Source organism: Ambystoma mexicanum, chromosome 3q, assembly GCF_040938575.1.
Source record: "Ambystoma mexicanum isolate Mex_15411 chromosome 3q, UKY_AmexF1_1, whole genome shotgun sequence".
Taxonomy (NCBI): Eukaryota; Metazoa; Chordata; class Amphibia; order Caudata; family Ambystomatidae; genus Ambystoma; species Ambystoma mexicanum.
In genome coordinates, this window is record NC_090926.1 from 31103406 (window position 1) to 31126624 (window position 23219).

Here is a 23219-nt window from a genome sequence, read left to right on the forward strand (position 1 = left end):
CTTGAAGTGCTTCCGGAACCGAGGATGGTTCTCCTCAAGTTTCAGAGAGGCAGGGAGCCTGTTCCAGAGGGAGACCCCAGCCGAAGAGAGAGCTCTACCACCATCTTGTTGCTTGGATAAGTGGCTGACCCTGAGGGAGCTGGAGGTGGAGGAGCGAAGAGCTCGAGTAGGAAGGTATTTCCGAAGGGAGAGTTGAAGGTATTGCGGACCCAGGCGCCAGAAGGCCTTGTGGACAATGCAAGGCAGCCACTGTGAGAGATACAATCCCTGGGCTTGAGGTCAAGGACAAGTCTTGCAGTCCTGTTCTGAATGAGTTGCAGAGGGCGGAGAGTAGTAGCCGGCAGATTTAGAAAGAAGCTATCGCAATAGTCCAGCCCAGAGTGAACCAGAGCTCTAGAGACAGTGAACCTCTGGGGGAAGGAGAGGAAAGGAAGAATACCTCTGAGGAGGTGCAGTTGGTAGTTTGACTTCTTAGAGATAACTGAAATGTGTGGAGAAAAGGAAAGCATGGAGTCGAAGATGACCCAGAGGTTCTTAGCCTCACAGCTAGGAGCAGGGAGAGGGCCAAGGTAGGCCGTCCAGAGAGTGACAGGAAAGGAAGGTGCAGGAGTGCAGTTGAAGAGGATCTCTGTCTTACTGGCATTAAGGCAGGGGGTGTTGGCGGCACACCACTCCTGGATTGCAGACTGACAGTCAGAGATGAGAGAGGGAGTGAAGGGTGCAGAGGGGAGCCTGAATACAAGCTGAGTGTCATCCGCATAGCACTGAAAGTTGGAGCAGAGAGCAGCAATGCAGTGGGTGAGGGGTGCCAAGTATTGGTTGAAAAGCCAGGCAAAGAGGTTAGACCCCTGAGGAACACCACAAGTGGAGAGTGAGATAGAGGAAAGCAAGGACCCAAGTTGGACCTAAGAGGGTCGGTTGGAAAGGAAGGAGGCCAGGGCCTGATCAGTGATACCCAGGTTATCACGGAGGCGGTTGAGCAGGACGGCATGGTTGACCGTTCTCAAAGGCAGAAGAGAGATTGAGTAGGATGAGGACAGAGGGGAGATTAGAATCAAGGTTGGAGAGCAGGTCTTCACAGATGTCGAGGAGAGCAGTTTCTGTGCTTCTGGCTGATCTGAAACCAGACTGATGGTCATGGAGACAGCCGACGGAATCGGTGTGAAGATTAAGCTGGGAGATGGCCAGCTTTTCCGGGAGTTTTCCCAGAAAAGGGGTCATACAGATCAGGCGAAAGTTAGCGGGGCAGGAGGGGTCGGCAGTGGGTTTCTTGAGAAGGGGGTGCACAAGAGAATGCTTCAGAGGGGAGGGGAAGGCTCCAGTGGCGAAGGGGTGTTTGCAGAAGTCAGCCAGGGCAGGATCAAGGGTGTCAGTATGGTCCTTGGTGGTTTTGAACAAACAGGGAAGAACCTGTTTTAACGAGGCTTTCATAGATCGCACTTGTCTAGAAATCTCATCAGGATAGCACAGAGGAAAGGAGGAACAGGAGAGAGGAGAGGCAGCTGCAGGGGGGTCCGGCGGTAGAGGAGAGAGAAGCTGGAAGAAAAGGAGAGGACGAGGGGGTGGACAGGGTGTCCTGGGTTTTAGAGATGAAATGAGAAGCCAGGGCCGTGCAGAGGGCCTGGGAGGGGACAGGAGTAGTAGAGACTGCAGCAGGATTGGCCAGCTCCTTACAGATTTTAAAGAGTTTGGCCGAGTTGTTAGATGCTGCAGGGACACATGCTTGGATGTGGGCTCTCTTCTTAGTACGGACAGAGAGCCGATATTGCCTATGGAGCAGGCATCAGGCCAGTTTGTCAGAGGATGCGCAAGAAGCCCACCATTTCCTCTCAGCCACCCTGCACTTGCGTTTAAGGGTGACGAGGTCAGAGTAGTACCAAGAGTTGCACTTGGCTTTGGACTTCATACGGATCCTCATGGCAGGGGCAAGAACATCAAGAGTATCAGAGATAGCAGAGTGGAGCTTGGAGAGGGCAGTGTCAGGATGAGAGTCAGCCAGAGGTGGGGCAGGTGGAGAGAAAGTGGCAGCGAAAGCCTCAACTGACACACGCTTCATGGGCCAGATGACCGAGAAGGTAGGTGGCAGTGCTGGAGCTGGCTTGGCCTGTGGGGCAGAGAGGGAGAGATGGGAGGAGAGAAGAAAGTGATTGCTCCAGGAGGGAGGAGTGGTGAGAGGGTTAGACAGGGGGAGGTCCGGGGAGATGAGAACATCAAGAGTGTGCCCGGCAGAGTGAGTTGGGCCCGAGGGAAGAATAGAAAGAGAGAGAGAGTGGCAGAGGTCTCGAAAGAGTCCAGAGGAGGGACAGGAGGCATCCTGGTGCATGTTGAGGTCTCCCAGGAGGAGGCTCTGAGTGGTTGAGGCCAGGAGGGAGGAGGCGAGGTCAGCCCACTCAGAGAGGAAAGAGGTACTCTGACCAGGTGGCCAAAAGATAGTAGCAATGGTGAGACAATGACCAGGAGAAAGAGAAAGCCTACAGACTAGGCATTCAAGGGAGGAGTAGGCCTGCACAGGAATCACAGAGACAGGGATCCACTCAGGGAAGATCAGGGCTACACCCCCACTAGGACGGTTGGATCTGGGCGCGGAGAGTATCTTGTAGCCGTCAGGGAGGAGAGTGTCAAAGCTTGTGACAGAGCCGGCCGTGAACCATGTCTCAGTGAGACCGAGGACATCAAGGTCAGCTTCTTCCAGGAGGCAGCAAATGTCAGAGGAGTGGTTGACAGCTGAGCGAGAGTTGAGAGTGGCAATATGCAGAAGGTTGCCAGCCTTGAAAGACTTCGGGCGAGGGGTACAAATCAGAGGTATGCCCTGCAGAGGTGTAAAAGCAGCCCGAGGGGGAAAAGAAGAGGAAGGAGGAGAGGGCAAGGTAGTCAAGGAGGAGGCAGAGGTGGAAGGCAACGAAGCCAGAGAGGAGAGAGAGGGCACAGCAGGAGCAGGAAGGAAGTTGATGAAGCGCGGGAAGCGTCTATCAAAGAGGAGAAGATTGGCCTGAGGGACCTGGACCAGGACAGTGCCATTAAGGTAGACATTAATGATCACCTCAGAGGACTGGAAGGGGTCCAGGAGGGCCTCCCACCGGGTGCCACCATTAATGGGTGAAGAAGAGAAAGGAGAGCGCACAGAGACCATATGAAGGGTCCAAAGGTCTGTCAAGACCCTGCAAGGCCCCTCTTTGTGGTGGAGAGCAGCAACATCAACTTCTTGTTCCATAGGATGAGGATCTGAGACTCAACTGGGACGGGGACCTTTGCAGCGAAATAGCCCAGAAGGACGTCTGGCCAACCCGTAGGATGAGTCCAGATCTGTTTCGAACACCTATGGTGACTGGATCTTTGCGCAGAGGTTGTGACTATTTGTTGCTACTGATCAAGGGGTCGGAGTACTGATGAAGGTCTTCAGATCTGCAGAGAGACAGGGCTTTGCCCGGAAAGTAAAGAAAGAGCTGCTGGCTATCTTCCAATTACTAGTTCCGATATTCAGTGAGCTGCTCTGATTTGTAGGGGTCTTGGCTTCAACAATGATCCCAGGAATGGTTGCAGGAGTCTCCCTTTTATCCAGGATCCAGGCTGGAGTTGCCCTCAGCCCACCAATGGCAAGGATCTACCCCACTTAAACAGGCATGGGTTGTCCAATCCTGACTGTCTCTGCCCACTGTATCTGCCCAGCAACAGACACACCTGATTTGGATGTGGACTGGGTCTCCATAGAGTCAGCCCCCAACATCCGCTCATACACACAGACTGCGTCTTTGCCCACGAAAGCTGGAATTTTCCCTCTGGAAAGGGCTTACCATATATATGGAAAGTCTGGCCACTCTAGAGCAGGAAGAAGGTCAAAAGAATGGCCAAAGAACTGGCGGAAATCTTGTGGCACGGCCATTTTAGAGTGTATGGTACTGTAGTTGGCATTAAGCAGTAAAATGCTAAAGTGCACAAGACTATCAAAAAGAAAACACTATAAAAGTGTTTGTTGCCACCAGCTCATACTTGACACATCATGCAAGTAAACATAAAGTTACCAAAAAACAAAGTTACTGGGACACAAAGTAATAAGGTGAGGTGTGCAGGAAAAATAAAGAACTTTAGTATGGAGAATAGTGTCCTCCTACACTCATAGCGATAGTCTGCTGATCAGTGCCTCAAAACAGATGAGTTTAGCAAGGTAAGTGGAGGAAAAAAGGCTTTTCTTACTGTTAAAAGTCAGAAAAGCTATTTGTCCCCAGCGACGGTCTCTGAGTGGCTATGGTGCCCTAGGAGGAGAGTGTTGAGGAGATCAAAAGCACACCCGATGTTCAAAGCCATATGGGAAATATGGCGAGAAGGCACGGAAATGAAGAACATCACCACATGGCCATCACCACTGAGTCACCTATGATCCCCCGGCATTAATGACCAGATTCCCAATGTAGAAAGATTCCAATCCTGGTATGAAGCGGGCTTAGAAAGGGTAGGACAGCTCCTGAAAAAAGACTAATTTATCACGCTCCCTGAATTGGAGGAAGCGTTGGGAATAGGCGTACTGTCCGCATTGCACTTCCTGCAGATCAAAGGTGTCCTGACGAAACCTGAATGGAAAGATAAACTAGGAAGAGAACTCGCTCCTTTGGAAACCCTATTAAACTCTAGGACGGAAACGAAGGGACTGATCTCGGTCCTGTACAAAACACTGATAGAAGCAGGAAAGAGTACAACAGAACCCCTCAGACTAAAATGGGAGAGAGATATAGGGGAAAATATTGACCCAGAGACATGGGAAAAGATATGTCGAGCAGCACCTAGAGCCTCGATCTCATGCCAATACAAACTACACGCAATTAAACTATTAAACAGATGGCAATATGATCCGCACAGACTCTCCAAAATGTACCAATCATCCAGTCCACTGTGTTGGCGAGGATGTGGATCCTCGGCTGACTATTGGCACATGTGGTGGGGTTGCCCCGAATTAAAGTATATTGGGACGAAGTCATGTGGTGGATTAGGGACCTAGATGGGATTCAGAGGACAGCAGACCCCTATCTCGTCTTGTTTGCATTTGAAAAAATTGAGGACGAGTGGAGGAGGGTCAAAGACCTAGCTGCGCAGCTGCTATTAGCTGCAAGGGCTCTGTTAGCCACAAAATGGAAATCCACCACAGTCCCAACCGAGAATGAATGGGTCAACGTAGTATCCCATATATGCACCATAGAAAAGATAACATCATCCCTACATGAGAAATCCACACAATGCAAAACCATGTGGATGGAGTGCCTTAATAAGTACATGCCAGGAACAATACTCTAACATATGACGACTAGCCAACCCCATAATCCCACGCTGTAAAAAGACACTAACAGAACACGCAACTCAAGAAAGAGATGTAGCATGATAAGCTCCCCAACAAGGTGGTCCCCAAAGCCTACCAAGCAACCCACCAAATGCAAGGCAACACAACCCTCAGCAGATGTAAATAGAGTCTTGGGGGGAACAGGGACGGAGGCAGGGTGGGAAAGAGGGGGAGATGTGCAATTGTATATGGTCATGCAAATGGGTACAAACTAAGGATGGAAAACTCATGAGATTAATGTTGAAATGCAAATCTGGATTACAATTGTTTTGAATATGCTTGACAAAGATATAAGTCTAATTTTTGGTTGATTGCCTGTAAATTGCTGTGACCTTGTTTGAAACAAAATCCAATAAAAACAAATAACAAAAAAAGTCAGAAAAGGTTCAAAACAATAGCAAAAGTTAGGGTGTCTTTTTGCTGTCTATGGAGGGAAAGCAGCAAAAAGAAGAATCTTTCCCAGCACAGTGGTTTCCAAGATGTCAAATGAAACAAAAGCAATATGCTCTATTCTCCTATCTTCAAATAAAGGGCTTTTTGAGGTGTTTACTCTGCGTGTTCCGCCAGCTAAGCCACCAGTATATGGTACTCACCAGGGTCATATTTGCAGCATTTGAACGGATGCATTCGGTGGACTTTGAAATATATCACTTGGAAAACCGCTTTTCTGATTGCAATAACATCAGCACAAAGGCTGAGTGAAATTCAGGCATCTGTTCCATTTGTCAGGTTTCGTGAGGAAGTTCATCTTCAAAAACATCCTTGATTCCAGATTAACCAAGACAATGATTTGCCAGTTTTTCAAAGATACTGCTATGACAGCAGTGGGATTGCTCCACCCCTTAGATATCAAAAGGTGCCTTATTTATTACGTTACCAAAACCAAAGAATCAAAGGAGGCTTTGCAACTGGTTATTGCATGTGGGGCGTTTTTGAGGGGCCAGTCCCTATCTAACTCTGCAATAGCTATGTGGATTATGGACTAGCCATACTGGCCATAGAAAAAAGTCTAAATGTAGGGCCTATACATAATGATGTACTCCATAGTTCCCTTTCTTTCATATGACTCTTCCTTCATTTCCAAAAAAGAGCTTTTCTTTTTTTTTTAAGACTCAAGTGACACCTTTATTCATAAAATGTACATTTATTAACAGTTTTGCAAACTGTTAAAGTGCAAAATTCTAACAAATCCATTCTTTTCAAGAAAATCATCATGCAAGATGGAAACAAGTCCTTTAGAGTCTAGGTAATTAAATATATAGAAATGATTTAAGAGCTTTTCTGATGTCATGCCCGGGCCTGGAGCCAGTAGTTTTTAAGAGTGAATCCCTTAAAGGGGCATGGACCGGAATACATTTTAGTTGAAGCTACTGTGTAGCGTTCTCCAGTTGTGTCCTCTTCTGGTTGACTATGGACTAAGGGTACAGCAGTCGCTAGAGTGAATATCTACTCTCTGTAGGCCCCTCCTCTAACAGTGGGCCCTTCCCTGTTTCAGGTGATCACTCCCTCTCAGGTGGTCCATCCTCCCTTTCATATGGGCCCTGCACTTTCCTTTAGGTAGCTCTTTTCCTGCTGTGTACACACACACACACACACATATAGACATACACACAAAAACACCTACTTCTAATGATTGTGTCCTCCCACGTATTCTTCATCTTTGATTTTCTCCGATATCCTGATTGCAGCTTTGGACATTTTTCTCGGCAGAGGGCGCTGTGTGTCGTCGACTCAATGTCCCTCGGCAGCTTCCATCGCAATCCCGACTATGACATTGAAACTGGTATAAGTAGCCTGCACTGCGCCCATTGCTTCAGTTATGTTTTTATGCATGCTCAGCATGCTTCGAAACTGTTAAAAATCGCCTCACTGATTTTTTTTTTTGGTATTGTATTTATCCTATCTTCGAAGATGTCTACACCGAAGACCAGATTTAAAAGATGTACCGATTGCAGGTCGAAGATGTCTATCACCGATCCACATCGGATATGTTTTTGATGTCTTGGCACCGATCACAAGGTCGATGATTGTGGCTCTTGTCAGTCAATGACAGTTAAGGCCTTGAAAGAGAGGAAGGGAGAGCTCGTCCTGGTTAGTCCCCATTTAAGTCCCCTTCAATTACTCCATCCAAGAAGCGGTCTTCCAACAAAAGAAGCTTAATAGGCTTTCCATCCTCTGTGAAAGAAAAAGCGCTCAAAACATAGTAAGCGTTCTTGTTCGAGAATGGGTGCTCGACATTCATCATTGTCGACCTCCCATAAAAAGTTGAAGAAGAGGAGTTGTAGATCCTGCTCTTCTTCTTTGGAGTCCTCACCCAATACAAAACAGGTAGGCTTCCCAGGTAAGTTGGCTTTTTGCCTCCAAATGATGATGTTTGAGAAAGCGGCCCCTTCAAAAGAGCTGAAGAAGACTTCAGACCCTATTGCGCCTCATAAGGCCGACATCACGCCTCATAAGGCTGACAGGAGGTCAGTTGAGGCTTCTGCTTGCACACCTACGCCAACAAGGCCGGGCCAGAAAGCAAAGCTTCTTCAAGAAGCGTCACAAGTCTCGAAGTCTTGAGACGTACCGAAGCCTAAGCCTCCACCCTTCCACTCCTTTGAAGGCAGTCGTGTCGATTCCTTCCATGCTGAAACTGTCAAAGTCAAAGCCATCAACATTTTCAACTGAGTTGTTGAAGGATTATAGACGTCTTAAGTCCATAGGTTAAATTTTTGAGGAGAAAGAGGGAGCTACAGATAGCCCTCCATTTACCCTGGAATTTGGAACTCCCAATGTCTCTGAGGAGTTAATCTCTGAAGAGTCCAGTTTACAGCACCTTGTAGATTCCTTCAAGGATGCCAGTGGGATGGATACCTCTCCTGAGCTTGATTTGGCCCACCTAGATCCTTCTACACATGCAGATGCTTTCCACAGGTCAGTTGTGGGTAAGGTAACAGTATATCTCTTGCCGTATATGAACAGGATGACCTGACAGAAATATTGGATAACAGTCCTCCAAAGGAACCTGTCCTACCGTTCCATACAGCCCTGAAGAACACAGTGCTGAAAAATTGGAAGAAACAGGACACTACCCGGCTGTTAATAAAGACTTCACAAGGAAGTACAGGCCCTATGCTGTGAATCCTGATTTTTTATTAAAATACCCTACTCCTGAAAGTCTAGTAGTCCAGACTGCTCCTTTTACCTCTAGGGCAGCTGCTTACCCTACAATCCCTCGGGATAGGGATGACATGAAATTTGACGCCTTGAGGAAGAGGGTGTTTTCAGCAAGCGGCATGACTAGAAAATCCATTACTGCCACATGTGCTTTAGCAAAGTACACATTTACTTTATGGAAGGTTGCAGCGAGGGCTGCAAATCGCATACCTGAAGGTGAGAAAAGGGAAGGTTTCCTGAACATCATAAGGATGGCAAGGAAGCGATGTGCCAGTCATTACAGTCTGGTTTGGTCTCGGTAGATAGTGTCAGTCGGGCAATGGCAGCAAGCAGTGTCTCACAAAAGATTTGTTTTGTTGCATAGGTCTGGATTGCTCCAGCTGTTCAAGCAAGACTTCTGGATATACCCTTTGATGGCTCCCAACTTTTTGACTCAAAGGCTGATGAGAGCTTGGAAAAGCTTCAGTCTTCTAAGACAGTGGCTAAGTCGTTGAGTGCAGCAATACGTCAGCTTGAGTAACCTCCCACAGTTGGAGGGGTCATTCTTTTCGTTACTATTAGTCTGTTGGAAGGACAAAAGGCCAAAGATCACAAAGGGGTCAGAGGAGAATTCATTGTGCTGCACGAGGACGTGGGGGTAAGCCCACTATCAAAGCCACAGGCTCTTTGCCATCTGCAATATCTGCATTACCAAAACCTCTCTGAGGCCTTTGTCCAGAGGACAGCAGTGGGGGGCACATTAACACAGCTTATGGAAGAATGGCGAAGCATTACTTACGATGCTTGGGCTCTACAAACTGTAGCACAGGGTTACTGCCTCCCATTCCCAAAAAGGCCTCCGGATCCCTTACCAGGGAGTCAATCCTTTAGGAATCAGGATCTGCTCCTCTTACAGGAGATTATCAGTCTGTTGAAAAAAGGTGCAATGGAATGGGTACCTGCAGTGGAGAGGAACCAAGGCTGGTTCTCCCCTTACTTTCGAATTCCCAAAAAGGACGGGGGACTGAGACTCATCTTGGACTTGAGATGCTTGAACAAGTTCTTCATGAAGGACACCTTCAAGATGGTTAATACTTCAGACCGTTCAGCTCCACTCGATCTTCAGGATGCTTACTTCCATGTGCCCATACATCCCAAGCACAGGAAGTACCTGAGGTTCGCCATTGGCAGCTTTCTTTTTAAATTTCGGGTTCTGTCATTCGGGCTCACCTCCGTCCGAGGGTCTTTGCCAAGTTGATGGCAGTGGTGACAGCAAGTCTAAGGAGGGGAGAGATTCATGTCTACCCCTACCTATATAATTGGCTGATCAGAGCTTGTTCTCCCAAACAGGTTCTGGAACATCTTAGCGTCAATTGCAACTTCCTCCACAAGCTTGGCTTCTCCCTCAATTTTAAGGAGTCCCACATGATACCTTTCCAAAATCTTCAGTTTATTGAAGCAATCCTGGATGTTTCCATGGGGAAAGCTTCGCCACCGGAGGTCAGTGGTCATTACATTGTGCAGATGGTCATGAAGTTTCAAAATGGCCAACGTCTACCAGCCATTTTCTGAGGTTGCGATCTCTTCAGTGGGTCCTAAAATAGCAATGATCACAATTCTCAGGCAGCATGACAGACCTTCTTCAGGTCCCAAACAAGGTCACACCGAATCGCCTGTGGTGGGCCTGGCAAGAGAAGGTGCTGAAGGGAGAGCCTTCTTGGCAACCATGGCTGGAGATTACAGTAGTTACGGATGCCTTCCTCACAGGTTGCAGAGCTCATATGAACGATCTGACAATCAGTAGTGGTTGGTCTCCATCTGAGTCCAAACTACACATCAACCTTTTGGAGCTGAGGGCAATCGGACTAGTATTGATGGCCTTTCTGATCTCTGTGCAGGAGAGGAACGTCCCTCTATCGGCCGTTCACCTAGCTGTAGAGGAGAACACAGCGGTGGATGCTCTGAGCAGGTAAAGCACAGTCTCCCATGAGTGAGAGTTAGGTCAGGAAGCCCTTGTAGAGAACTTCGTCCTCTCAGGAACCCCTCAAGTGGATCTGTTGGCTTCCATTGTCAACAGGAAATGCAACCTGTTCTGCTCCAGGGAATTTCCTCAGAGTGGAGCTCTTAGGGATGCGTTCATGGTGGAATGGGAATTTCCACTTCTGAACACGTTCCCACCGGTCCCTGTCATTCCTCATGTCATAAAGCGGTGAAGGAAGTTCGGGAAATCTATGATCCTGATTGCTCTGGATTTGACCTGGAGGACGTCCTACCCAGACCTTGCTGGCATGTCTATCTGCCCTCCGATTCGTCTTCCTCAAAGAGCAGACCTTCTCACTCAGGAGGGAGGTTGCGTTCTTCACCCAGAAATCAGAACCCTGAAACTTCACTCCTGGTTTCTGAAAGGTTAAGATCATGAGAATGGGACCACCCGGAAGAAGCAATGGAGGTGTTGCTTACGGCCAGAAGACCAGCAACTAAAGCTCTGTACTGCTGCCACTAGAATACGTTTTGCAGCTGGTGGTGATACACCTTCTGTGCTGTCCTTTTTACAGCATTTAGCCCATCAAGGCCTGCAGGTTTCTACTGTAAAGGGATATCTGGCGGCGTTATCCATCTTTAAGCACTCACCGGAACAGGGTTCTTTTTTTAAAGTTCCCATTGTCATCCAGTTCTTCAGGGGACTTACAACCATGTTCCATCCTGTTTCATTTATTGTCCCTGTTTGGGATCTTAATCTGGTTTTAAAATTCCTGATGGGAGCTCCTTTTGAACCTCAGCATACGTGTCCTTTAAGGATGTTGACTCTTAAGACTGTCTTTTTGACAGCGATGACGTCAGCCTGCAGAGTACGTGAGCTTCCGGATTTGCCCAGCAAAACTCCTTTTAGGGCCTTTTTCAAGGAAATAGTGTTGTTGAGGGTTTGCCTCTCTTTTCTGCATTATGTGGTTTCTGAAATTCACCTTCCATAGAAGATTGTTCTGCCTACTTTTTATCCACCTCCTCATCCTTCTAAGGAGGAACAGAGGTTACACTGCGATCCCAAAAGGGCGTTGAGTTAATACATAACTAGGTTTGCTAAGATCAGACAAGTTGACCAGCTCTTTGTTGGGTATGCTGGTCACAGGCTGGGGCAGGCTGTTACCAAACAGACCTTATCCCCTTGGATTATTTTATGTATCACCGAGTGCAATTTAGCGGGCAAGGACGTTCCTACTGATTTGAGGACACATTTCACTAGAGGAGTTGCTGCTTCTTTTTCTCTTCAAAGGGGAGTACTGGTGCAGGAAGTTTGTAGTAATGCAACTTGGTCTTCACATCTTTCCTTTACCAAGCGTTACTGCCTGGATTCGGAATCGGGTCAGAAGGCGAAGTTTGGAAAGGATGTTCTACACAGCATAAATCAAAAATAAATTCTCCTTTCCCACCTCCATTTTATATACTGTTATGGGACTCTATAAAAGATGAGCAATACGTGGGAGTACACGATCCATTAGAAGAACAAATGACTTGCCCCTGGTCATGCTCTTTCTGATGGATGTTCCTCCCACGTATTCCTTATCGCCCTCCTAACCTACCCCTCTATCTTTGGGCAAGATTTACATTTTCTTCAAACTTCCTCTCTTTCAATGTCTGGGTTGCTGAGAACCTTCGAGAACCTTTGAGATGGCTGTGCATAGAGAGGGGGGAAAATGGAACTGAGGCACTTATACCAGTGTCAACGTCATAGTCGGGAGTGTGATAGAAGCTGCCAAGAGGACATTGAGTCGCTGACGCACTGCCCACTCTGCTGAGAAAGATTTCTGAAGCTAAAAGCTGAATATCGGAGAATACCAAAGATGAGGAATACGTGGGAGGAACATCCATCAGAAAGAATATTACCAGGAGTAAGCCATTTGTTCTTCTCTCACTCTTTTCTCTTTCTTTGTCTCTCACAAACTCTCTCACTTACTGTCTTTCTCTCCCTGGGTCCCCCACTGTTTAGGCCCCCCCATCTTTAGTCTCCCCATCCCATGTTAGGCATCCGGTTCAATCTGGAGTTCCCAATCCTATCTTTCTCCACACTTTTACTATCTGTGCGCTGCTGTCTGCAGAGGCACCTTGTGCTCTCTGTTGGCCTCTACCTCGACTTCAGTGTCTGGGCTCCTTTCTATCTTTGTTTCTTTTCTGTCTTCTTTAGACCCACACATCTCTCTGTAGGACCCTACCCTTCTATCACACTTTCTCTCTAGGTACCTGCCTTTATGTGTACATGCTTGGTAACCTTTGGTGTTTCCTTAAAATTACATTGGTCAGTATGTGGGTGAATTCATAGACCTGCATGAGCACAGTCTTAGGGGGAGGTTCTATACCCTGACCCCACCTCAAACAATGTTCCTCTATAAGCAGAAGCAGGCTGTTATTACATCAAATATGACCCATCCATGCATGCTGGGCCAAGGAAACCCACTCTGACCCATTCACAAAGATGAGACGATGAACCAAAGGCAAATATATATTTGCTAATCACAAGTCTGCAGAACAAAAGTATTTCTTGTGCTGATGTTATCGTGTGAATTCCCCTTCACCATGAGTTGAAAGTAATAATGTAGTATCCTGCATGACATGCGCATAATCTGTCATATATTTGGTTTGTGTTCCGAAAAATCCTCAAATGTCTAATTATTAGGTATCAGGCATTAATATCCCCAACAAAAATATCGCCGTAAATATGGCCGTTTGGTTCGCCATAGGCGATATTTTTATTGGGGATATTATGTGGGAGCGGGGTTTGCGGGGTGTCCCCCGCACGTTAAAAAATGATGCAGGGGTGTCCCCCGCAGGGGCCGTTGTGAATTTCGCCAGAAAAATATGGCAATATTTTTGTATCACGATATTTTTGCGGCGGAATTATCACATGGAACCAATTATTAGAGGTAACGTTTTACTCATTTGCTTGTAAAGCAGTTGACACAAGTGTTTCATGCTAATTGGCAGTACCTCCAGAATCAATAATTTCAACTTGTTCTTTATAGTTATGGCAAAGTGGTGCTCTGTTTTCTCTATAATGAGAACAAAGCACTACTTTGCCGCAACTATGTAGAATTATGTTGAAATACATTTTTAGAGTCCAGAAGAATTGCTTTTTGGCCTGAAACATTAGTTTACTCATATGTGTAAGCAACTTTTAAATAAAAAGTCCCCTTTATAATTAGAGACATTTGGCACTTTTTCTGGAAGCATATGTGTACTGTTTTGGAATGTGTATTTTTTTAATAACATTGCTAATATCGCTCAGACTAAAATCCCTTACTTGGAGCATAACAGTGAAGTTTCCATGAATGGCTGTAGGTCATTCTCTATCTGGTCCTTTCTCTCGCTCCCTTTCTTATCTCTATTTTTTCTCTCTGTTTTCTTATTTGCTCTCTCTTTTTCTCTCTCTCTTCGTGTAGCCCCCCTCTATGTTTGTCTCTCCCTGTAGCCTCATGTTTCTCTTTCTACTCTTTCTCATTGTAAACCCCTTCCTCTTCTCTGTAGCCCCCACCCTTTCTATAGCTCCCTCCCACAGACTTCCACTCTCTGTGGACTCTTCTCCATCCTTGAAGTTGCCTCCCTCTTTATCTCGACTTCTCCCCCCTGTGAAGTTTCTTCCCTCTTTTTATGGACCTATTGTGTGCTTGTACCACTGTCTTTGCCCATTCCCTGGACCTTGTCCCCACTTTCTCATTTTCTTTCTTTTTCTCAATCTCTCCAGTGGTCTCTTCCCACTTTCTCTGTGTCTGTCCTCCCACTATTATCCTCTTTTGATATCTTTCACTGTCCCTCTCTCACACATACTGTTCCCATCCCCAGGCAAGTCCATGGATTACCTACGCTGTCTTTACTTCAGAATGAAGGATGAAGTGTTCCGGGGCTCACGTCCCTATGAGTCGGCACCCCTTGAGGAGTTTCTGAAGCGGGAGTTTGGGGAGGATACCAAAATGACTGATATCCAGAGTCCCAGGTGAGCAGTGCTGCATATGTTAGTACTCTTACCCTTTGCTTCATACTTATGGGGTCCCTAAGAATGGGGTTCGGACTGGAGCCTGTTGCTTAGCAACAGCAATTGTTTTTATGGAACATCTCTTGATTGGTGCGCCTGGGCAACGGTCTGCTCAGGGCATTCCCTGCCCTGCACGTTGCTCTCAACAGGCACATCTACTGGAACTGGCATAGTGTGGGGAACTGTAAGAAAGCAGATAGGTGTATGCCGAAAACGATCACCCCTAAACCATAAATAGCATGCACATGTAATGACAACCGCAGAAACAAGATAAGGTGGGATAACATAGGTCATAAGCTTTATTGCACTAAACAAAAATACTCATAATAAAAAGCAAATGATAATAAAAACATGAGATATGCTTTTGGGAAACATGGGATCAGGTGAGCGGGTGCCTTGCTCCATCGTAGGGCCAACTCAAGGCTGATCCATGCCGCTGTACCTATAGCTTACAACTGTTGTGACAGCAATGAGCTGTGAAATCCATTTTAAGTTGATGCATTTTCATGTGATATTGTCCAGGTATTGAAGCCCTTCCTTGGCCATTGTGGGCGGGTAGGGTGGGTTTTTCCTGCAATTCGCGTGCACTTCCTTCTGCTGCTTCGCCGAGCTGGGAGAGAAATATGCAGAAGGTGCTTTTGCGTCCGCTTCTTATGGGCAACAATTAGCCTGAGGGCAGAGAGACACCTGGTGTGCTAATTGTGAGACCAGTGGCCCCAACCAGTCCAGTTGGTGGCCGTCCTTTGGTCTCTTTTGTTGTGGGGACATGTGTGCCAGTGTCAGCTAAGTGTTGCCTGCCATGCCCCTTCCCCCGGATCCAGGCGCCCGGCAGTCTAGTGTCCCCCATTGTCTTAGTCCTGTCACCTCCATGCACACATTGGTGCCAAGGAAATATGCCATTTGGCTGGCCCCCTTAGCCTTTTAATGGAGGAGGCACTTCCTCACTTCATTTCCACTGCCCGGCTTATGTGTCTGTGCCCTCCACCTCCGGGGACTTTGTCTCTGTGGGTTCCAGTGTAAGTGCCATCGGAAATCTGCAACTTAATTGAGTAGAAGTCTAATGAGGTAAGTCACACTCTTTTCTTGTCAGGGCATGCTAGCCTGCAGGTCTTAGATTTGATTGACCGCATTCGGAACCTCATACTCCGATGACATGGGGGGTTTACTGGGGAAGGACATGAGGCCCTGCAGAGGGCTCAACCTCTGCTCCATACCAGTGAGTCACTGAGAAAGGAGGGCAACATCCTACCCTGCCTGGAGCAGGCAGGTCTCTACCACTCTGCGCATGGTGCACAGGAGTGCAGTGAGACTCCCTTATCAGTCAGCTCACTTCACTAGGCTTAGGCCTGAGGCCCTCCTAGCTAGTGTTTACACTGGGCCCATAGAACCTGAGGACCTAGAGGTAGATGAGGGTTAGGCAGATCCTGTCCCGAAGGCTGCCCCGCCTGCCTCCACAACTACAGTCACTGCTATGCCCCTCTTAAACCCCATGCAGAATGGACAGAAGTTTATTTAAGTTCTCCCTTTTGGTGCCCATAACTGAGTCAGGCGGGCAATTGGCAGATTCTGGGTCCGCTTTCCTACTACACCCACTCTCTGCCCAGGGATCCCATTGCATCAGCAGATGTAGGGACAGCAACCTCGCTTTGCTCAAATGAGGAGTCCGTTATCCAGTGATTTTGCAGCTTTCTAACAGGGCTTTACACGTGGATGTTCTTCCAGGGGATTATACGGAAGGTTATGCCACATTGTCCACCTTCACAAGTCAGCAGAGAGGTTACCACTACAAGTGGCTTTCAGCCAATCACTACTACCTTAGTCTTCAAGTCCTCCGCTGTCATGTCCAACCCCTTGGGAAGCAAGGACAGTACAGACCAGTCTACCGTATGATGACTCACCTGACGAGATAGACACAGACGACGGGAAGGAAGCACCCCCTCTATCTGAGTGTTCCATGAAAGTAATTGATATCATAGAGATCTTAGAACTACAACTCCCAGAGGCCCCTTCGCCCTCCTCTTGAAACAGGCATCCTAGCAGGATTTACTAACCCAAAATAAACCAAACCACAGAGGTATTCCATACATGCTACTGTGGTTAACAGAACCAAAACAGTTGTGGGAAACAACTTAAAATATTCACCACGTTCAATATGGAGCTAGATGCAAAATACTGGCAGTTGCCTTTGGAAAAATGTTGCCTTGGGGCAAATCCTCAAGGGCAGTCAACTGTTGTTTCAGCGTCCGTGGTGCAAGACAAGCCCTCTTCTACCTCACCATCATCTGGACAGTCAAAGCTGAACCCTTCGGGTAAGGAGGAGAAAAGCATGGACCTCATGGGCAGGACGGTTTACGCAAAAGGTGCGCTACAGCATGCCAATGCGGATCCAATGTTGTCATCGAGATCCGGCGGCTCTTTCTTCCCAAAGAGTTAATTCAAGACATTTTCAGAGACTGTTAGGTCTGATGGCCTTTTTCATCTTGGGGTTCCCATATGCAAAAATTAACATGAAGGGCACCCAACTTCATTTGGTAAACCATGGACAGCCGGACTCTGTGTCAGTCGGCAGAATTGATTCTGATCTCCAGGGATGGGCCAGGACCTTGAATGATGAGGAGTCTCTAATACATTTCAACTTTCTAGAGTTGAAAACAATTTAGTTGGCTATGAGGGCCTTTGAAGTTTTCTTTGGAGGTGTAATGGCTCCTCCTCAACACCTAGGGCCATAGCCTATCCACTCCCCACCGTACCTGAGACTGGGCGATCTGATCCCCACTGTTTCCTCCCCAGGTTACTTGTAAGCCCCATTGCTGACAATTGCCCTAATCCCTGTGTTTGATTCCCAAACCCTTGTTTCTTTGCTCCCTAACCTTGTTCTTCACCCTATGATTGTAAAGTGCTCTGTTGCTTACCGCTAGGTCCGCGCTCAATAATTGCCCAAATAATAATAATAAAAGGAGCAAACATTTTGTCATTCTTAGTGACAGCTTCCCGGGTTTGCCAGCATCAAAGCCCCTGATTGCTCACTGACTTGGTTTTGCCTTCAAGGAAGCCTGCAGGGCTAAGCAAGGAATATGATTCCCCCTGAGGGTTTGTATGTCCACAACTCATAGCTAAACCAGTGTCGGTCACTTTTCAGAGGAAATTTTCCTTATTGAATATTTGCAAGACTGAGACCAGGGTGACCCCTTATGCCTACAAATTGTATACTGCTCGAGCGGATTCTGGTTTTTGTCAGTCAGTGCTGCGCAACTTTTGTGTAAATGATCACTAATCTCCATTCACCCCTTTTAGAGTAAAGATGCTTTGGACTGTCTAATAGGTATGGAGGAAAGAGAATAGGATGTAAGAGTGCAAAACAATTCCCTGTATTGACGACAGTAGTCCAAGTCCATAGTACCCGTTCCTCCATACTCACGTCCTCCTGTCCTGCTTAAAAAGTCTCCAACGTTAACACATAAAGGGACTGACAGTGGGGCGTGGTTTGTGGAGAAGGTCCAGCGCAGGCTGCTGCCTTTGAATGTATCATGCAAGCTCTGCTCTAGACAAATAATCTACTGCTAAGCAACAGGCTCCAGTCCCGCCCTCATTCTAAGTAAGGAGCAATGGGGACTATGGGCTAAGAGTACCGTTGTCACTACAGTGATGAACATTTTTATACTCGGCCAGTATCATTAGAGGTAAGCTCCCAAAATGTAAAACTTTGAGCGACACCCATACAAAATAAAACTGTAGCATCTACCATCACTGCAATCAATGTAACATTTGTTGACTATATGCCAGGTATTTTGTTCTGCTGCCCTGTAGTTCAGTCTATCTGCTACACACAGTCTCAATGACAAACCTAGGTTTAGAGGACCCCAATTCTCACTCTAGTGCACCCATTCACACTGCCTGTTTCTGGCTGTCCTGGTACTCTGTGCTGGTAAGAGTCATTGCAACATCTATTCAGGTGCTGGATAGGTAGGCCACACAAGATCCCAAAAGAGAGAAACACAGGTGTGCACTCACTGGAGACCCAAGAAACGTATTCCCTACATCTGATATTGCAAATGTTTAACTGTACTGTTGATGGTACTTCACAACACTTCTATCGTACTTTCTCTCCAGGGTGATGGTGACAGGGGTACTGGCAGACCGACATCCAGCTGAGCTGCATTTGTTCCGGAATTACGATCCACCACAAACTGGGAAGGAACCACCATACCAGAGATTTGCCACATTCCAGCCTCTCACAGCACCCGAGCGTATGTCAGTTTTAGAAAAACATCTACACTTTCTGTACTACTGTAGTATATGCCTGCCAAAGTACAAAAGGGTTGCCAACCTAATCCTAGCAATTTATCAAGTACAAATCCTGCCCCTCTGTATGCTTTCCGGCCAGAGTAGTAGAATAGCAGAGGGCACTGTACCAATGGTTGGTCAGAATACAAATGCAATTGCAGAGATGTGTGGGGCTCACCGTTGGAATGGTATGCTTGCTGCCAGTCAGTCAGTATTTGTGGTATTGGCAAAGCTCTGTATTGGTTGGAAGACTGTTAAATTGTTGCTGTGGGTCACAGTTGACAAGCATCAGCAGTAAAGGGTGTGGCTTTCTGCACTGGAAATGCATGAGGTACTGCATATAATACTATTGTCTCATTGGTTTGGTTCTCAGCCAAGCACTGCTATCCAGGCAAAATGGCACATTTCTGGCATGGACAGGAGTAACTTGAGGTTTTGTATAAAGATTGTCTTTAAGTTCTCTAATTTGAAAACCATGAGGTCAGCATGTGACTCTGTAATTCCTAATTGTGAAAGCAAATGAGGTGCTAACGAAAATACACACATACTTAACATAAACAGGTCTATTTGTAGAGCGCACGTTTACCCCCAGAGGGGCATCTTGGTGCTGTTGACAGCAAAATGTTTATTGTTACCCAACTTAATGGTACTCATTTTATCAACCTCAGAAGGACGGAAGAGTGGACCTGCCGGGATTTAAGCCTGCGACCATGATGTCAAACACAGGTCACTGTAGTGGATGCATTAGTCTACTGATCCACAGTCCCGGCATACTTCCTTCTAATCTTAAACCAATAAAACCTTCACTGACTTGACGCTGGTTAAAATTATACTCTGCACACCTTTGATATTTTTGGGTATTCTTTGTAACTGGGCTGGGGTTTATCATTTAATTTATCCAGCAATATTGTTTATTTATTTCAAAACACATGATCAGTTTAGTTCCTTATTTCAGGTTTTTTAAGTAAACTTGAAAAAACATTTAATGCTAGGAATAAAGTGAAAACACATGCCAATATCCTCAATCTAAGACTCTCGTACGCTGTCTGAGGGGTTATTACAGCACCACCACTATTGTGACCTGTGTAAACGCAGATCATGCACTTTTTGCAGTGCACAGTATCAGTATAAATGTTGGTGCCTGTACAAAAAAAGAAGAATGCATATAACATTTTGGGATGATTTAGCTTGGAAGATGATTCTTTCCAAGGAACTGAATGTGGCTTTCAAAAGCACTATTATATTAAATGCAGCAGTATTAACAAATATACATTCAAAATATCAGCCTAACCACCTCATTGAAGTCTTATCCGTATCAGTTATTAGGATGAATTGGCTCTAAAGTCTGTCCCCCAGACGGCTTCTTCAGATTCTCTATTGCAGGCTATGTGTCAGCAGTCCTCAAGCACTTTTGTGATCCATTCAATGTTTAGAGCACAAAGAACACGAGTTGGATAACTTTAAAGATCAAAATGTTTATTTGACAAATAAGAACTTGTACAATTAGCTGTAAGTTTAGCAAGCACTGCAGTTTGCTAGATCAGGAGGGTCATTTCTTGGGGGTTCTTTACGTTGGTCTTTTTTCACAAGTGGAGTTTAGGTCCCTTGTCTCTACCTTATTTCCTTTTTTCATCATTGTGCTGGCCTCCATATCCTGTGTGTTTATCAGTCAAGTAGTATAGTGCTTGGTCAATCTCAACTAAAGCACACACCTGCCTGGCTGATAAACCTACCATCTCCAGAGACCAACACAACACAAGAAGCCTAAATATCACCAGCCTAGGAAACGAGAAATGCAAAAACAAACCTTCCACTACGTATTCGGTCTGGAGCAACATACTGATATATTTTAGGAAGAAAATTAAGATGCATTTGTCAAAGTTCATCTAGTCAACTGTTGGCCCTGGACCCCAGCTGTAGCTACCGCATCCACACTATTGTACCGTATCTCATTGCTTCCCTGGTAGGTTTGTGCTTTAGAAAATCATGCGTACATGGCAATGCTGGATGTCTTATGACCTCAAAAAGATTTTTAGGCGTGATCCTCATAAAGAATGTTTTTATTGTCTGTATGCTCACCACAAATCTGAAGACTGTGGCAAATGTTATAGATTCCATTCCAAAACCTTGCTAGAATGGGCTAATGTGCCAACTAAATCAGTGGCCTATGCTTCCTTTAGATAAGAATCATCTAGGGATAATCCCCTATCCACTTGAGCATAGCAAAATCTGCAGGGAAGGCTCCGAAAATGAAGAGAACTAGGTTTGATGAGAAACCTACATATTAAAACGCAGGGAAGAACGGGCATAAGCCACTTTCCTGAACTGTGCTTCGTTGGAATTTTCTAGTGAAATTTTCAAAAAGTCAAAGTCCATCTCAGCAGACTGCCCATCTACAACATCTAAACAAACGAAAACTGCATCTGCAGTAAATACCGATATAAAAGCACAAGAACAAATCTTGTCTTAAAGATTGGGAAGCTACCATTTGTCATTTGAGTGGACTTCGAAATGATATGCACTTTGCGGGTATTGTCTATAGGTATTGCAGTCCTCAGTTGTACCTGATTAGGTGCCCTAGCTCTGATGTGCACAGATTCCGCCTCCAGGTGGGCCTCAATCAATTACCAGTTAGAGCCACGCACAGCTCGCAATGGAAAACGCATGTGTCGCATATGTGCAGTGGAGAGTAACTTAGAGACTGTGCAACATGTTCTCACTGCATGTCCAAAACTTGAGTCCCTTTACAGGACCAGGTATAGTCGTTACTATTATCTGTTTGAATGGGTAGCTACTACACATTTTTGGAACCTGTGCCTTAATACTTCTTATGAAGCTTTAATAATTGTTTTGTACAATGTTTGGACTGTGGTGCAACAAATGTTTGAGTCTGCTGGTATCAGCTGAAGGTATAAAATCAATTGGTCAAACTTGTGACAGTGCTTTTGGATGTAGTATATTTGATTTTATAAGTGAGAAATGTTGTTATCCTATGAATTCTATGAATGATTAACTTGTTGTTGCAAGTAGGATAAAGTTTAAGTCTAAGTTTTAGTATGATTTTTTTTTAATGTTTATTTAGAATTTGTTTTTATTTGCATCATCATTTATATTTAAAAATGCTCCACTTTTGAGCTAATGTTGTAAATGTATGCAAGTATGTAATGTTGTAAAAGTTCTTTTGGACTAAAAAACAACAATAAATAAATAAATAAATAAATAAAAGCACTACAAGTGTTGTATTGGAGGCATTAGGCAATCGCTTTATTGTCACTGATGTCAACCTATCTTGGCCATCAAAAATCAAGCCAATAACAGGCTAACCCTTATTTTGGTAGTTTGTAGAAGATCCAATAGTTACTGAACACCATGTTCTCTACCACCAGGTAACAATCATATTTAAATGGACATGTTTGCTTAGAACATACTGGCCATGACAGTAATCACAGGCAAAGCAGCCAAATACCAGGAGATCTTATCAACATATTACAGAGAAATATGGCAAAAGATGACCCCATAGTTGAAATCGTTACCAGAAAATAAAATGTTGTATGCCTAACCTATCCTTAAGTATGGAAATTCTGCTACCCATTACACCCTAAAGATAATGGTTGACCTTGATGAAATAGAGGTTAGGCAGCTGGAGAATGTAGAAATGGTGCAGTGGCAAAGGTGTTGTCAAAAGCACAGCTTTAGATCAGAGGTCAAGGATTGGTTCTGGGACTGTATTTTGATGGAGAAAGAGCTTTTTAGAATGAAGGTGGGCAAAACCCTTCAGGCATTTAAGGCTTATTGACATATGGTTCAATCTCTAATTTATTGTGCCAAAGGAATCAATACCAGCCATTTCAGGGCAGCAAGGGAAAAACTGCTTGAAATAGGCAGGGGACTGAATTTGTTCCAGACCCCACACATATCTGACACGTTAGAAAAGGTATGCACAGAAGAGCAGGTGCTTCATGTCTGACAGCAAATCCCAGGCAAGCAGGACTACTCTTGCAGGATTGTTCCTCCAGTCTAATGCACAAAGATGGGGGTTAGGCGATCCCAGCACAGGGTTAGTTTATATCAAGTTTCAAAGCACAGTCCTAACCTGTAAATTAATTAAGACTTCTCTGTTGATACCACCAATGCTGCAGAGGTAGAGGCATGTAATGAAAATGATCAGGGTAGTGCCCATCATGCTACCAAAGGCAGAGGTAGAAATTGTTCCCTTTTCACTAAAGGTTTGCAACATTTGGTTCTCCAAATGTTTTGGACTTCAGTTCCTAGGATCCCTCTCCATTGACTATGCTGTCCAAGGCTGATGATAGTTGTTGTCCAAAACATCTGAACAACCAAATGTTGCAGATCCCTGGCTTTAATGAGAGAAACTAAGAGATCTATTAAAGATAGTTTCATGTAAGAAAAATCACAAGGATGGAGACAAATCCAACTGTAGACCTTTTG

General features: G+C 45.6%; 1 protein-coding gene across 1 annotated transcript in view; it reads left to right on the forward strand.

The window, feature by feature from the left end:
• The window catches only part of PLA2G6 (phospholipase A2 group VI), an 840871-nt gene that overhangs the window by 644463 nt on the left and 173189 nt on the right, over window positions 1-23219 (forward strand). The window contains exons 12-13 of the mRNA XM_069652989.1: window positions 14297-14447; window positions 18597-18733. Coding sequence (XP_069509090.1) covers window positions 14297-14447; window positions 18597-18733 — 288 coding nt within the window. The remainder of the gene's footprint in view (window positions 1-14296; window positions 14448-18596; window positions 18734-23219) is intronic.